This window comes from Lithobates pipiens, unplaced genomic scaffold (genome assembly GCF_037356315.1).
Source record: "Lithobates pipiens isolate NorthernLeopardFrog02 unplaced genomic scaffold, aLitPip1_a1.2 Scaffold_25, whole genome shotgun sequence".
Lineage (NCBI taxonomy): Eukaryota > Metazoa > Chordata > Amphibia > Anura > Ranidae > Lithobates > Lithobates pipiens.
Genome location: NW_027507787.1, coordinates 156,738,567 through 156,756,040, shown reverse-complemented (window position 1 = coordinate 156,756,040; position 17,474 = coordinate 156,738,567). Strand labels below are relative to the sequence as shown.

At 42.7% G+C, this 17,474-nt stretch overlaps 1 protein-coding gene across 3 annotated transcripts in view; it reads left to right on the top strand.

Annotated features, from left to right (window-relative positions):
• Nucleotides 1-17,474, top strand: part of RBM20 (RNA binding motif protein 20) — a 412,580-nt gene that overhangs the window by 387,904 nt on the left and 7,202 nt on the right. For all 3 annotated transcript variants that reach the window (XM_077455058.1, XM_077455059.1, XM_077455060.1), the window contains exon 13: nt 2,049-2,170. In XM_077455058.1, the coding sequence (XP_077311184.1) occupies nt 2,049-2,170 (122 nt within the window). The remainder of the gene's footprint in view (nt 1-2,048; nt 2,171-17,474) is intronic.

Here is a 17,474-nt window from a genome sequence, read left to right as displayed (position 1 = left end):
TGTGATTCGTTAGTGTTACAAAAACTCAGGTGTGAATGGGGAACAGGTTTGTTACATTTGGTGTTATCTCACTTACTCTCTCTTACTGGTCACTGGAAGTTCAACATGGCACCTCATGACAAAGAACTCTGAGGATCTGGAAAAAAGAATTGTCGCTCTACGTAAAGATGGCCTAGTCTATAAGAAGATTGCCAAGACCCTGGCAACTGAGCCACAGCACAGTGGCCAAGATTAAACAGCGGTTTAACGGCTCAGGTTCCTCTCAGAACAGGCCTCGCCATGGTCGACCAGAGAAGTTGAGTGCACATGCTCAGCGTCATATTCAGAAGTTGTCTTCGAGAAATAGATGCATGAGTGCTGCAGAGGTTGGAGGGATGGAGGAATCAGCCTGACAGTGCTCAGACCATATACTGCACACTGCATCAAATTGGTCTGCATGGCTGTCGTCCCAGAAGGAAGCCTCTTCTAAAGATGATGCACAAGAAAGTCCACAAACAGTTTGCTGAAGACAAGCAGACTAAGGACGTGGATTACTGGAACCATGTCCTGTGGTCTGAGACCAAGATAAACGTATTTGGTTCAGATGGTGTGAAGCGTGTGTGGTAGCAACCAGGTAAGGAGTACAGAGACAAGTGTGTCTTTCCTACAGTCAAGCATGGTAGTGGGACTGTCATGGTCTAGGGCTACATGAGTGCTACCAACACTGGAGAGCTGCAGTTCATTGAGGGAACCACAAATGCCAACATGTACTGTGACATACTGAAGAAGAGCATGATACCCTCACTTCTGACACTGGGCCACGGGGCAGTATCTTTTCAACATGATAATAACCCCAAACATACCTCCAAGATGACCCTTACCTTGTAAAAGAAGCTGAGGGTAAAGGTAATGGACTGGCCAAGCATGTCTCCAGACCTAAACCCTATTGAGCATCTGTGGGGCATCCTCAAACAAAAGGTGGAGGAGCGCAAGGTCTCTAACATCCACCAGCTCTGTCATGGAGGAGTAAAAGAGGACTCCAGTGGCAACCTGTGAAGCTCTGGTGAACTCCATGCACAAGTGGGTTAAGACAGTTCTGGAAATTAATGGTGGCCACACAAAATATTGACACTTTGGGCCAATTTGGACATTTTCGCTTGGACATTAATGGCTGTGTTGAATTATTTTGAGGGGACAGCAAATTTACACTGTTATACAAGCTGTAAACTCACTACTGTACATTGTAGCAAAGTGTAATTTCTTCAGTGTTGTCACATGAAAAGATATAATAAAATATTTACAAAAATGTGAGGGGTGCACTCACTTTTGTGAGATACTGTACATTCAGCATGCATAACAATGCACCCAGTTGCATGCAAAAAGCATTCTACCATCTTTATTTATTATAGGCATTAATATAGTACTGACAATTTACATGGCCCTTTAGATACTGTACATTCATGCCAGCTTCTGCCCTTGTGGAGCTTACAATCTAAGGTTCCTATTTCACATGCAAACAAAAACTCACATACATACTATGTACAGTTTAGACAGGAGCCAAGTAACCTAGCAGGATGACTTTGAAGTGTGGGAGAAAACTGAATTACCCAGATGATACCCAGACACACAGGTAGAAAATGCAGATAGTGTCCTGGCTGGGATTTGAACTGAGGATCCCAGCGCTACAAGGCAAAACATACAGAAAATGCAAACTTACAGCATTGTTAAAAAACACACTGCAACATGTATAAAATGCACATAACAATAAAAATTCATTCAAAATACAAAACCATTAAAGAGTCCTAAAGAAGCAAGCTAATGTTACCCTAAGGTTCCCCACACAGCAAGCCTTCCGGCAATTCTAACACTTCCCCTCAATTGTATACTAACCTCTCCTGCAACTGGATCTTCTGCAAGACCAGCCCTTCCTGCTCAGAAAAGCAACCAGCACCAAGGTTCCAGAGCGGAAAAATAATACCTAGGGGCTACCTGTGATTAGAACAATTTGACAAAACAAATGGTAATATTATTAAATTCTAGAAGAATTTATCTCATCTTTTTTTTTTAAGGTGTGGAATTCGTGGTTCCGAGAACAGGCTTCTACTGCAAACTATGTGGCCTCTTCTACACCAGTGAAGAAGCAGCAAAAACCTCTCACTGTCGGAGTCGAGTGCACTACAAGAACCTTCAGGTACTTATTCATGAATAACTTTTTTTTTTTATTTAAGGATCTAAAACCACCCTCCTGCACTACTGATTTCAGTTTTCTGTCAATGAAAGCAGGGGCCGCCCCTCCCTATTCATACGCCTCGCCCCTTGCAGGATGCTGGATGCATGAATTAGTTTTTTTTGAAGCACCTGATCAGAGCCAGAAGCTTCTAAATAGGGTAGGTTCGGAGTGCAGAGAATGCGAACTGAGCCCACTCAGGTGTGTTATAACAGCGAATGAATAATATATATATATATATATATATATATATATATATATATATACACACACACACACAGAAACCTGAAGGTCCTTGTTTTTTTTCACATTTCTTTTCATTGAAATAAAGAATGACTTTCCATCTTTATTGCATACCTTATGTTAGACCAAGTGATGTCATCAATGTGCATCTTTTTGCACACAACCAATTTCCTATACCCACATGAGAATCCTAGAGTGGACCCAGGAGGGGAACACCCAAGGCTTAAGGCCCGTACACACGGTACAAAAATTGGAAGTAAAATTTCTTCCAACAAGCGATCTGCTGATTTTCGGTTCGTTAGTACAGTGCTTTCAACAGTCGATTAGGATTTTTCGTATGACAAAAGCTGGATGTGCAGACTATAAAATTTAATCGTACGTGAACACAACTTCCGATTTTCGTCCGAAAAAAAAAAGTAAGAGCAAGACTACGCAGAAATGAAGGTAAACACATACAAAACTATTTAACACATTACATCAATTCTGAAGTTAAATTCAGTTGTACGAGAAATTTTCGTATTGTGAGTAACCTCTTCATTTTCGATATGAGACTAGCATGCAACAAAAAATGGACGAATGTTCATCGGAAAATCTGATTGTGTGTACGAGGATTTAGAGAGCAATTGCCTGTGTGAAGATGGGTATTCTTTACCCACGCACTCAGAATGTTGCGTGCTTTCCCATTCTTTTGAGTGACCACAGCCTCAATAGCTGTAGTATTTTTTGCCTTTTCTATTGTTCCCACTGTGGAACAACTTTTTTTTTTTTCTGACAGTCACGCGACGTGGCTCCCAAACAAAATTGATGTCTTTTTTTCCCACAAATAGAGCTTTCTTTTGGTGGTATTTGATCACCCCTACCATTTTTTTTTTTTTGTGCTATAAACAAAAAAATTACTTTTTGCTATAATAAATATGCCCCAAAAATGTATAAAAAAAATGTTTTTTTCCTCAGTTTAGGCCGATACGTATTCTTCTAGATATTTTTTGGGGAAAAAAAAATCACAATAAGCGATTATTGATTGGTTTGTGCAAAAATTATAGCGTTTACAAAATAGGCATTTTTATAAAAAATATTTTTTTTACTTGTAATGGCGGCGATCAGCAATTTTTTTTGTGACTGCGACATGGCGGACACATGGGACATTTTTGACACATTTTTGGGACCATTGTCATTTATGCAGCAATCAGTGCTCACAGAGGTCCCGACAGGCGTGCATGCCGGAGCGCACGTGATGGCACGGCAGCAAAATTAAAGGGAGGTACCTGTACGTCCATTTGCTTGTCCATGCCATTCTGCCGAAGTACATCTGTGTGCACCAGTCGGGAAGTGGTTAAAGTGGTTCTAAAGACTCAAGTTTTTTTTTTACCTTCATGCATTATGCATGAAGATAAAAAACCTTTTGTGTACAGCTCCCCTCTAATACTTACCTGAGCCTCATCGCAATCCAGCAATGTGCACGAGAGCTTCAGCTCTCTGGGATCTCTCATTCCTCATTGGCTGGGGCAGCAGCTGCCAATCACCGCCAGTGAGCTAAAGAGGAGAGAGAGGGGATGGGGCCGAGCCACAGCCCCACTGTGGGGTCAAGAGAGAGGAGCCACTGCACAGGGCAGGTAAGTACAACATGTTATTTTTTTGGAAAAAAAAAACAAGCCTTTAATATCACTTTAACCACTTCCCGACCAGCGCACGACGATGTACGTCGACAGAATGGCACGGGCAGGCATATTGGCATACAGGTACGTCCAATATTCGATGCCGCCCTGCCATCGGGAGTGCACCGCCGGCGGCGCGCTCCCGCGCTGGTCGGGACCCCCGTGAGTCCGGTCGCGGGACCCGCGGACTCGATCGCCGCGGGCATCCCCGCGATCGTCTCACGGAGCGGCCGAATGGAGGAAATGCTGTATAAACAACATTTCTCCATTCTGCCTAGCAACTAGTGACGCTGATCTCTGCTCCATGTGATTGGAGCAGAGATCAGTGTACACTAAATGACTCACTGCATTTATATAGCAGTGATTACTGTATAAATGACAATGGCCCCAAAAATGTGTCAAAAATGTCCGATGGGTCCCCCACAATGTCGCAGTCACAATAAAAATCGCAGATCGCCGCCATTACTAGTAAAAAAAAATAATAAAAAATTATTAATAAAAATGCTATAAAACTATCCCTATTTTGTAAACGCTATAACTTTTGCGCAAACCAATCAATAATCGCTTATTGCAATTTTTTTTACCAAAAATATGTAGAAGAATACGTATCGGCCTAAACTGAGGGAAAAAAATGTTTTTTTATATATTTTTGGGGGATATTTATTATAACAAAAAGTAAAAAATAATGAGTTTTTTTCACAATTGTCGCTCTATTTTTTATTTTTTTTTTGAAAATCTGTTTATTGAGTTTTAAACCATTGAACAAAAAACAAACAACAAACATTGGTCACGCCTAGAGTGGACTTCGGTATCTACAGAGACATGAGAAGAGGCAAACAGTTGCGTGCATCATAACAGTGGGCCAGAGACCTCATAATGGTTCCCGTAGGTGGCATTTGTGGGCAGGATGACGTCAGTGGGCCCAGAGCATCCACCACCAAAATACAATTACATTCACACTTGCATGTTCCTATTTTGGAGGAAAATATCAGGTTAAGAAGGGTGCAAGTCAGAGGCTGTGGAGGGATCAGCCAGCCATTTGGACCAAACCTTAACATGTTTGCGGGGGCAACCCCTATTAGAGTAACAATCCTTGTATAGGGGCAGGCTACTGTTAACTAGTTGTTTCCACAAAGATAGAGGAGGAGGAGTGGGCTTACGCCAGCTAAGGGCTATGGCTTTGCGGGCATAAAAGAGGAGCAGTCCGACCAGAGTGCGGCTAGCCACAGTGGGAACTAGTTCCTCCACCAGGCCCAGTACACATATTGCCATGGAGGGTTGGAGCGATATGGTGGTGACCTGTGAGATGACCTTTAGTATCTCTTTCCAGTAGTCAACAATGGGTGGGCAGGTCCAAAAAATGTGGGTGAAGTCACCTGGTATCGCTCCACATCGCCAGCAGCCGGGGGGGGGAGGCGGGGTTCATTTTGTGCAGCCTATGCGGGGTGAAATATGCACGGTGGACCATTTTAAATTGTATCAGGCGGTCTCTCAGGGAGACCAAGGATCTAAAAGGGAAGTCCCATACGTCGTCCCAATCCTCATTATCAAAGTCAGGTATGTCGTGTAGCCACTTGTTCCTAAGTTTTTCCAGAGTGGGGAGGGAGGTCAGCACCAAATGAGAGTAGAGGCGAGAGGTGGGCTTTTGTGCGCATCCAGACCTGAGGAGGTCCTCCAGGGTGGATTGGATGATCTGGATCGGGGGGTTGAAGAATTGGTGACTGAAGGCGTGGGAAAGTTGAAGGTATCTAAAAAAATAACTCTGAGGGGTGTTGAAATCAGAGATCAGTTTAGGAAATGGGGCCAGAGATTGATTGGAGATCACCTGGACCACCCTTTTAATGTTGAATTTGGTCCAAGCGTGTGGCTCAGGCAAATTGTAAAAATGCTCTAAGGTGGGGTTTAACCACAAGGGGGCAGCCGGGGAAATTGCATTTTTAGGATACTTCTCAAGTTGAAGTCCCACCCTCCAAGCACGAAGTGTAGTGCGCATGGAGGGGGTCAACTGGTACGGGGCTTTTGGGCCACGAAAAAGTAAAAATTGTAGCGCCTCCAACGACTTCACCACGGCCGCCTCGACCAAGGTGGCGGGGTTTGTCGTATCTGGAGTGAGCCACCAGGCCGCAGTGACTAGTTGGGTGGCCAGGAAATATTTATGTAGGTCGGGACACGCCAGGCCCCCCTGGGAGGTTGGGCGTACTAGTGTTGACCAACTGTATCTGGGGGACTGGGTCCCCCAGACAAAGGAGGCAAAGAGACTATGTAGTCTGGTGAAAAAGGACTTAGGAATCCAATGTGGAGATTGGCGAAGCAAGTAGGTAAATTTGGGCAGGATTTTCATTTTTAACAGATTTATCCGGCCTAGCAGTGATAAGGGTCCGGCCTAGCAGTGATAAGGGTCACAATTGTCGCTCTATTTTTGTTTATAGCGCAAAAAATAAAAATCGCAGAGGTGATCAAATACCACCAAAAGAAAGCTGGGAAAAAAAGGATGTCAATTTTGTTTGGGAGCCACGTCGCACGACCGCGCAATTGTCAGTTAAAGCGACGCAGTGCCGAATCGCAAAAAGTGGTCTGGTCTTTGACCAGCAAAATGGTCCGGTCTGCAAGTGGTTAAATAAGATTCAATTAATGTGCATAAAAAGGTAAATGGTGAAAGCACCCTCAGCTGTGATTTAATTTATCCCAACCCCTTTCTCTGTCACATCTGCTGGACAGCTGGGTCTGCATGCCAATTTATGTCAAATATAATTTCAGGAAATATGTGAAAGAAAAAGGAATCATTAAAAGGAATACTGTCATTAAATGCATTAACCACATACAGTTATCATTTTGATGAGAGTGATCCTTTCATAACCTCTATATTTCTGAGTCCAGCACTGTACCCAGCTTATTTTCAATATGCCCTCTGGTAATTTCCCAGTTGAAAACATTGAGTGGTGTCAGTGACAAGCAGCTGGTGTGAAAGGAGCAGTGAATGAAAGCTGCTAATAGCTGTAACGTCAGCACAGGCGCACCCGTCCACACAGCTCATGCACACTCTGCTTTTAAGGAGCAATATGTCTCTTGCTAAATCTCCACGTCAAGATAACAGGGCCATGAGGCTATTTTGGTTGTACACTGCTCAGCTTTTTACAGATTAACTCTGAGTGTATTAAGAACCTTGATAGATGGATCAAAAATTCTCCGTTTTTCATAGCTCCCAACTGCCCCTCAATTGAAGGGACTATTTCTCCTTTGGAACAAAATTCCTTTGTCCCTCTTTCTTCTTCAGTTGTCCTTTTTTGTCCTGATATATAGACTTTCATAGAAATATACAGAGTAACTACACTCAGTAGCTGACAAACTCTGGGGCGAGTATTGAGGAGCACCCAGTATAAAAAGTTCATATCATTTAGAGGTCCTTTTTGAAATATTTATTAGTTAAGTGCATTAGGTAAAGCCAAGGCATCTCAGAGGTAAGGTCACCCCTCAGAGATAGTGTGCAAGAGAACAATAAAAACAAAACATACCATGCATGCTGATGCAAGGAATACCTATGCATCCTGTGCAGGTAAAGACGGCTCTTCACATTGGTGTACAAAGAGATAAGCTCACATGAATGAGGCATAAAGGAAAAGTAGTATTAAAGTAAAGCACTTGTGAGTTTAAAGTACCATTCATGCTTGCAAATGGGGCTGTTACCAATTACATGAATAGGATTCAATGGGGGTTGCCAGTGATTAGCTATGGGCAGCAACCCTATTGAAAGCAGTAGAAGGCTGACAGCTCGCACAGCTAATCACAGGTGTGAATAACCGTGATTAGGGATGAACGGGTATTCTTTAATTTCTGCATTTCTTTAAAACCGAATACGAGTACCGATACCTTTTTTAAGTACTCACTGATACCAATTACCGATATCTATAGCCAATATACACTTATTGGGATTTTTTTGTACCAAAGACATGTAGCAGAATACCCAGTGGTGATCAAATACCACCAAAAGACAGCTCTGTTTGTGTAAAAAAAAAAATTATATAAATGTATCTAAAAAAAAAAAAAAACAAGTGCAAAAAAACAGGAGAACTGTCCATAGGTGTGTGTGGACTTCTGTAGGGCAGTGCTTAGCCCAAAGTGAAATGAAAGCCTTTAGCGAAGATCTGAATGTGACAGCCCCTATATGTCAGGGACAATCAAAGGCTGACTTCAGATCTAATCTACTGCTCCAGAAATCTCCTAGAAGTGTGTTGTGATTGCACAACCTGTGATTTTTCTATGACTCTTGCCCCTGTGCCCCCAGCCCAGCACTGAGCTTGTAGGACTTATGCAGCTGCAATGACAGGCAGAGATGGAAGTTTCTCCTGAAGAGTGTAGGGCAGAGGGGAGTGCACCGTCCTGTCCTAATACCCGGGTAATACAGAACTGGCTCAGGGCACATAAGCTGCAGGCAGCTGCAGGCAGCAGTAAGAAGGACATGCACGGAGAGCAATGACCCACACCCAACCCACACATGCTGCCAGCTCCCTCTGCAGCAGGGCTGTGCACCGCCTGCATATACTTTCCACTCACCACATCGAACTGTGACCACTCGGGTTCTGGTATCTCATGGGCACCTACCACAGGGTCTTATTCAGTTCCTGCCAGTGGAATCCTGGGGGTGTGTTGGAGGACACTGCTGCTACAAACCCTGGCTGTCACCAACACTCGGACAGCTGAAACATCAATGGTTGTTAAGAACGTGGCAGCCCTGCTCCTTAACAAACAATAATTGCCTGTTACCAGCTGAAAGAACTGAGCCAGAAGTTATCGGTTCAGGAGATCGGAGCATTTGCACGAGTACCGATACTCATGCAAATGCTTAGTATTGGCATCAATATCGATATTGGTGCAACCCTACCTGTGATGATTGGCCCTGGATGCAGAAAGTTTGTAAAAAGCCTTAGAATGTCAGGATTCTGTGATAGTGAGACCTTGTAGAACATCAACCCATGGTTCCCGGGGGGGGGGGGGGCAGACGCTGAGCCCCAGCCTGCTTCCTCAGCAGGGCCCCTGATGGTGGGGGGGTGTACTATTAGAAAGCTGGAACCAGGTCGAAGCCAACAGGTACTTCCAGCTCACGATACAGAGACAACTTGCGTATGCAGAGTACAGATGGCAGGAAACAGATGAGTATCTGGGAAACAAGCCGGGGTCAGGGCAGGCGGCAGACAAGCAAAAACGGAAGACAAAGCCAGGGTCAGTACACAAGAAGTCAGACAATGAATACAGAAAACACTAGGCATACAGGAGCTCGGGGAACTAGGAAGCTACTCAAGCAATGCGGGCTTCACTGAGCATGTTTATATAGGGAAGCAAACTGGGAGGCAGGCCAGGAAGAGATGGAAGGGAAAATAAATATAAACCCACGGAATAACAGGTGACACCCATAGGTGAGCACAGGAGCCAAACAACACATGTGAAAGGAATCGGAGGACTAGAGTAGCACTGCAGCAAGGAGGTAAGAATTACACAGGCAGAGAACTGCAGGCTAAATTGTGATATAGAGGACTGTACATTCTGGAAGATGCGGAGTTGGTGTTCATCAATCTTTGTTCAGAGCCCCAAGATGTTAGAAGATTATATTTTGAGACCAGTATTAATGGCAATCTCACAGCTGAGATTTCCAAAAAAAGCACAGTGACATTTGAGGCCCTGACATGAAAAAAGGTGATCTTTTAAATAGATCAGTTATAGAGGGAAAGTTATCTATGATATATGCTTTATTATATACAAAATGTACACATGACAGTATTTAAGTTGGAGTACAGAAAATGGAGAATCAGTGGGCACACATAAAATTCATACACATATAATAACAATTGTGAGAGGTGGGTGTGCGTGGTCATAATTTTGCTGGGCTATAATGGTTCTTTACAGACATTTGAGAACATTTCCCTGAGCTGGCTGTTTAAATGGATTCGGAAACATACGTACTATAGGTCATGTAGTTACACACACACACACACACACACACACACACACACACGTTTCCCTTCTTGGCTTATGGCTGCTAAAACTGCAGCAAGCATTTGCCCAAGGCTAGCACTAGCAAGAGGAGTGCAGAGCGATGGGAGGCTGACACATCTCACCTTCCTCTGCGTTCCTTGTGTTGATGCTTACCTTGGGCATGTGCTGGGAGCTGGAGACAGGCATTGCTAGCAAATCAGCCATCTCCTTACTAGCTGTGGGGGGCTGTGTCCCAAAGTAGGGATCACAGTTAATACTGCAGTGTACCTAGAAATATGGGACAAAGAACTACATGGACTATGTCCTAAAGGGAAATAAATAATACAAACAATTGTTATAAATCATCTTTAAGGGCTGATTCACGCCACAAAAACGCACTCCAGATACGATTCGGATGAGTCTCTGCATGCGCGTTTTTAACATGTTTTTATGCGTTCCGTGTGTTTTTGATGTGTTTCCGGATGCATTCCAGGTGTTTTTTTTCACTACGCTAGGGTCCAGTGCATTTTTGATGTGTTCTATTGTAGCATATTCTACTCTGAAACATGTTCTACCGTGAAACTGACCGCACCGGTGTGAACTATGCCATTGGAAACCATATAACCTACTTTCCATGGGTTTTTGATGCTGAAAAAAAACTCACTGGACTGCATGCGGTGTGAACTGGCCCTAAATGATTCTGCATGCAGAGGCAGTGCAGCTCCCTATAGAGATCAGTCAGTGATCTGTTGCTGCTTCCTCATTAGCATATAACAAAACCACAGTGAACAGATTTGGGCACCAGTGTGCCTTTCAAATATTTCTCTACTGTATTGTGGTTGTTTTAGAGAAGAACAACGGGCTCAGTCAGATGTAGGGAAGAGAAGGATAACACTGAGAAGAGGCAGACACAAATCTCTTGTGCCCTGACTGAAGATCTGTCTCTGATGTTTATTCTGCCTCTAGAGCTGTCCACAGCAGTGTGACAGCAGTACAGAGAACTGTTATGTAGTACTTTGTCTTCCTTTCAAGAGCGGTCATACATGCTTGTTTCCAACCTAATTCCATCATCACCTGCAAGGACTGGCTAACAGTAGGATATTATTGGAATTTCCTGGGGTAATTAATGTGACCACTGGAAGTATTTTTTTTGTGAGAACTATTTTTTTTGGAAGATATCTAAGCATATTTACATATTTCTTAACAATCGGTAAATTTTACAAGGTGTACAAACTTTCCAGCAAAGTTTCCTTACCCCTTTGTCCCCCAAGCAGATATAAACTACCTCCCCAGTCAAAGTTTTATACTTTCCTAGATCTTAATGCTGAGGCCGTGGCAATGTTTACATCCCTCCATCGCCTTCCTCAACCAAAGTTTGTGTGTGGCTAGGAATCAATCCATCAGCCTATCTTGTTGATGTGTATGGCTAATAATAATATTTGACACATCTCCCCCCTAACCTCAGACAAAAGTAAGTATACCTACCTTTACAGATATATTCTGTTTGAATTGCCTCTCTATAAAGGTAGTATGTTAGGATAAATGAGCATGGTAGGCTCAAGGACTTAGGAAAGGGTAGGCATTCTTCCAAAACTCTGTGCACAGATTGCAAACATTGATAGTTACATTTGTAAGGGCACAGTGCCCAAGGACATTCATGATAATATCCTTTTACAATGATTGTGTATCTGTGAGTATCACTGAACATCATAACCTTTCAGAACACAACGAACACATCCTGAGCGAACCCAGGAACACCAGCATGTTTCATGCATGAAACATTCTGTTTTCATGTTGTCAACTTGTAATACTTTTTTATGTGTGTTATATTAATTGAGAGAAATAGTTCATCTGCTACTATCTAGCATTTTAAATTCTTCAATGACAAAATATAGCAGGAAATCTAATTTTATATGATAAACTGTATTAAAGTGGAAGGGAGCAAGTCCTACTTTAACACTCTCCCCTCCCCAAGCACAATTGTTGGGATTTATTTTTCATTCTTAGCCCCCACAATCACTACCATTCCTGCAACCTCCTTGGATACTTGCATCACATCTCCCAGGAGTTTGCAGGATCAGCACACAGAGTGGTAGGGGGGCGGTTCGGCAGGTAACAGAGCTGGCTGCCTGCACTCCGAAGAGGCAGGCAACTGAAGAGGACCAAGATAGCGGTGCAGGACCCAGTGTGTGGCACCTGAAGAGTGGATTGCTATATTATATGTAAATACACATGTAGTACACCCAGAAAGTATTCACAGTGCTTCACTTTTCCACATTTTGTTAGGTTACAGCCTTATTCCAAATTGGAATAAATTCATTATTTTCCTCAAAATTCTACAAACAATACCTCATAATGACAACGTGAAAGAAGTTTGTTTGAAATCTTTGCAAATTTATATATAAAAAAAAAATCACATGTACAGAAGTATTCACAGTCTTTGCTCAATACTTTGTTGAATAACCTGTTGGAGTTTGAGTATGATGCTAAAAGCTTGGCACACTTATTTTTGGGCAATTTCGCCCATTATTCTTTTCAGTGCCTCTCAAACTCCATCAGGTTGGATGGGGAGCATTGGTGAACAGCCATTTTCAGATCTCTCCAGATATGTTCAATAGGGTTCAAGTCTGGGTTTTGGCTGGACCATTCAAGTACATTCACAGAGTTGTCACGTAGCCACTCCTTGGCTGTCTTGGCTGTGTGCTTAGAGTCGCTGTCCTGTTGGAAGTTGAATCATCACCCCAGTCTGAGGTCCAGAGTGCTCTGGAGCAGGTTTTCATCAAGGATGTTGATGTACACTGCTGCATTCATCTTTTCCTCGATCCTAATTAGTCTCTCAGTTTCCTCCACTGAAAAACATCCCCACAGCATGATACTGCCACCACCATGCTTCACTGTAGGGATGGTATTGGTTAGGTGATGAGCGGTGCCTGGCCTCAAGTCTGGTCCCTCAGGTCAATGCACCAAGCTCTCTCACAGATTACTCTTTAAGCTCCTTGCTGCTGTGTCACTGACTGTACCTGCATTCTGCAGATATCCACACTCTGGCTGCTCCTGTGCAGCCTCACTGACACCTGGGGAGATATTGGAGTCCTGACTATGCAGAGACCTCCTGTCTACCGCGTGGAGCACTGGACTGCCCATATACCCTGCTGGCCTCGGATAAGCTTTGGACACAACGGATTGGAGATTTCTTCTCGTCCAAAGCTTCAAAGTCTCTGGGCTCCAAACCACATTGACCTACAGGTAAACCTAGATTAAGGCTTACCTGTAGGTCCAAGAAATATCTCCTAAACCTACACGGTTTAGGAGATGTTTACAAAAAGACTATGCCGCTGCTAAAGGCGATATGCTGTTAGTGGCAGCTCCCGAGCGCATGCGCGGGAGTGATGTCATCACTGCTCCGGCTTTGTGAGTGTCTGTAGCTTCGTGCTACAGGGGACAGCGGTGACATCGCTGACTCCTGTGTCAGGTAAGTGACACATAATGGGCTACTATGCGATGCATAGTAGCCCATTATGCTTTACCTTTGCAGGGAGACAAAGAGGAAGTAAACCGTTTACTTCCTCTTTAAAAGCCACCATTCTCAGCTCAAAACATATTCTGGAGCCACTCCAGAACCTGAATTTTTGTGAAGCCTGAACCCTTTCTCCTTTGTTTACACAGTGGCAGGGCCTCACACCCTCACACTGCCACAATATATATATATATATATATATATATATATATTAGTAGAATACTGTGTGTCTATTAAAAAAGATAAATACTGATTTGTTCCTGTTTTATATCTAGTATGAATGTACAATACAGCATACAGCAGTCTGGGGATATAGTACAACATACATAGTGCAGTCATTTGTTATACATTGCACTACCTGCCTGGAGTTTGCATGTTCTCCCCGTGCCTGCGTGGGTTTCCTCCGGGTACTGTGTTTTTTTCCCAACACTACAAAGACATGCTGGTAGGTTAATTGGTCCTAGTATCTGTATGTATGAATGTTAGTTAGGGACCTTAGATTGTAAGCTCCTTCTATATAAATATCTGTAATAAATAAATACAATACACTGTGCACTGGTACATTGATGACACTAAATGTAGATTTGCATTAAAGCAATTGTATACAGCTGGACGTTTTTTGTTTTGTTTTTTTCTCTGCAAGGTAAAAATCCATCATGTGCTAGTATGTATCATGCATTATGTGAAACTTACCTTAAAACAAAGCTGTTCCAGATGATAGAAAGGATGAACCACGGCTCCAAAGTAATCCTCAAGGACTGAAGATCTGCCTCCTATTGATGAGCCCCAGGTGCTGACCATTACATACACCATGAGCAAACAAGCAGGACAAAACTCTGGATAGCCGCACACTGGAAAAAGACTTGAAATCCCATCTTTAATTGAAACAACGTGGGTCACATCAAAATAAGATAAAAAAAATCCACAGAAAAAGAATAACAGGGTACAGGAAACGTTTCGCACCGTAATCAGTGCTTACTCATAGCTATCAGAGCTATGAGTAAGCATTGATTTCTGTGGATTTTTTTATTTTATTTTGATGTGACCCATGTTGTTTCAATTAAAGATGGGATTTCAAGTCTTTTTCCAGTGTGCGGCTATCCAGAGTTTTGTCCTGCTTGTTTGCTCAAAGCTGTTCCAGAGCCGCAATCTCAGCACTACAGGGGCTTCCATCTTCACCCATCTTGTTCTGGGTAAGCGGGCTCCGGCTCTGTGACTGGATGGAGTCACGATGACGGCATGTGTAAGACCCGCCGTTTCACGGCACAGGGCTCTGAAGGAACAGCATGGGTGTTCAGAGAGCCTGCGCCAATGATGTCACTGGCTGCATGTAATGTAAATATCTCCTAAACGGCGCATGTTTAGAAGATATTTCCACTACTTATAAGTAAGCCTTTTATTATAGGCTTACCTATAGGTAAAAGTCAGTAAAGGAAGTTTACTTCCTCTTTAAGGCTCCATGCACACTGGCTTAAAAAACGTTGCTTCTACTTGAGTTTTGTGTTCTGCCTGCAGAAGCAGCTCAATGTTATCCTATGGGGGTTGTTTACGAAAGGCAAATCCACTTTGCACTACAACTGCAAACTATAAGTGCAAAGTGCACTTGAAATTGCACTGAAAGTGCAGTTGGAAATGCAATCGCTGTAAATCTCAGGGGTAGATCTGAAACAAGGGGAAGTTCTGCCGATTTTATTATCCAATTGTGTGCCAGCTAAAATGCTATTTTTTTATTCTCCTTGCATGTCCCCCTCGGATCTACAGTGACTGCACTTCCAGTGCACTTTCAGTGCAATTTCAAGTGCACTTTGCACTTGTAATGCAAAGTGGATTTGCCTTTAGTAAATAACCCCCTATGTGTCCATGCACATTAGGACGTTAAGAGGCATATTTTTAGTTTAACGGCACAAAAAAAACCACTCTTCTGGCTTGCGAGGTAGGAAAAAACGTAAAACTCTCATAAATGCATCTAAACTTTGTACAAAAAATGCTCTATATGAGCGTCTTTTACTCCCGAGAGAACAGGTGCTTTTTTAAAGCCCAGTGTGCATATGTAATATATTGGCAGTCAGTAGCATAGCAGTCAGCAGAGAAGTGCAGTGGTCCTATGTGGTTCCTTCTGCTGACCCCTAAGTCACTATTGTGTTGTAGTGATGTGGGGTCCAGCGGATGGAGCCACAGAGGGCATAGAGGGGACCAGCCACCTGACACTTCCTAGAGTATTTTGAGGCGAATGTAGCTCTTAAAGACAGCAGAGATCGGCAAGAGATTAGAGACCATTTGCTCCAAAGTCTTTAGGCCAACAGTGAGGACTATGAGAGAGAATGGGAGATTGGTATTTCACAATGTGCTTTTATAAACTGTGAGAAATGTATAGACTGCTTTTTTTGCCCCAAATGTTCTATAAGAAACACATGGATATTATTTTGTCACTTGTCCTTACAGTTAAATGCAGCAGGGGGAAAAAAATATCACACATATTATACACACTCTGCTTGGCAAATAAGCACTTAAAATCAGCATTGCATGGTGATTTTATAGGCTGTTTTGATCATTTATGGGAGTTGGCTCTTAATGTGCCAAGCAGTGCAGTGATTGTTTTGAGTTGTTAAGACGCAAGGAATCAAGAGCCTGGCACCATTGATAGATATATGATACCAGTGGCAAAAAGCTTTGTGTATTCCCGCCGGCCCAGTCTGTAGTGATACACTTGGTTAATCGGAGATATCCCACCTTGTGAAATGTTGTTTCTCATTAAATCCATAAGCTCAGTGCTAGTGAGAGCGAAGACAGATGCTTTCACTTAAAGGGGTTTAAGTGGCTGACACTGGCTGGGCTTTCCCCCAGGACAAGATGTTACAAGACAGTTGGTGCACTTGTCATTTTTAATAGGTCTCTGTTTTGTGCTGTCATTATCCCCGGGTAAAATATGAGGCTCAGGGCCGCAGACCACAGCAGCAGCCAAAGTCTAAAATGAGCAGACATGTATCATGGTGACTTCAGAAGTTTTGGCCGTTTCACTTACACACTGGTGTGTCATTTCAAAGATTTTACACTCATGTCACTATGTGTCATTTGGAAAAGGCCCATATCCAAAGCTTTTCCTGCCCCAGAGTAAGAAGCATACCAACGTTTTATGATATTTTGAAAAACATAATTATAGAATATAATGAAAATCTTAAAAGATCAAGAAGTATTAAAATCTCTTATGTATTAATGCCATGCAAGGTATGAGGTTTTTCTCCTGAATGTTGTTTGACAGGACGGTTATTTTTAGCTGGACTGACTCACAGCCAATAAGCTAGCTGCTTCTATCGAAATATTATGCCCAGATGAGATTTGCCCTTATTTCCTGTGTTAAGTAAGCCTTCCCCAATCTGTCCAAAACCAAAAGAAAATTGACTGTCATTTTGAACTTTTCATGTAAACTAGTTCAGATTTTTGCTTAAAGTAACCTTGTCCTGTTGATGAATTATGATGCCTGGTTAGACAATATATCTGTTAGAGGTTTTTATCTAGTATTCAGGTTAACTAGGCACATTCTTTCCAGAACATTATACATTAGTGTTCTTCTAAATTATGTGAGGTATTGCTTCTTCTTTATTCTACAAGATGTATTGGAAATCCTCCAATAGTAACTGTGAAAACTCAGACTCAGAAGGCCAAGTTAGTTGTTAGACCCCATGCACACAATGGGGTTGATTTACTAAAGGTAAATAGCAAGTGCACTTACTGCTCTAGATCTGAGGCAAACATGCAAGGAAAATAAAAAACTGCATTTTTGCTTGCACATTATTAGATGATAGAAATCAGCAGAGCTTCCTCTGAAATCTAGAGCTACTATACTTGCAGTGCACTTCTAGTGCACAGTATATTTACCTTTAGTAAA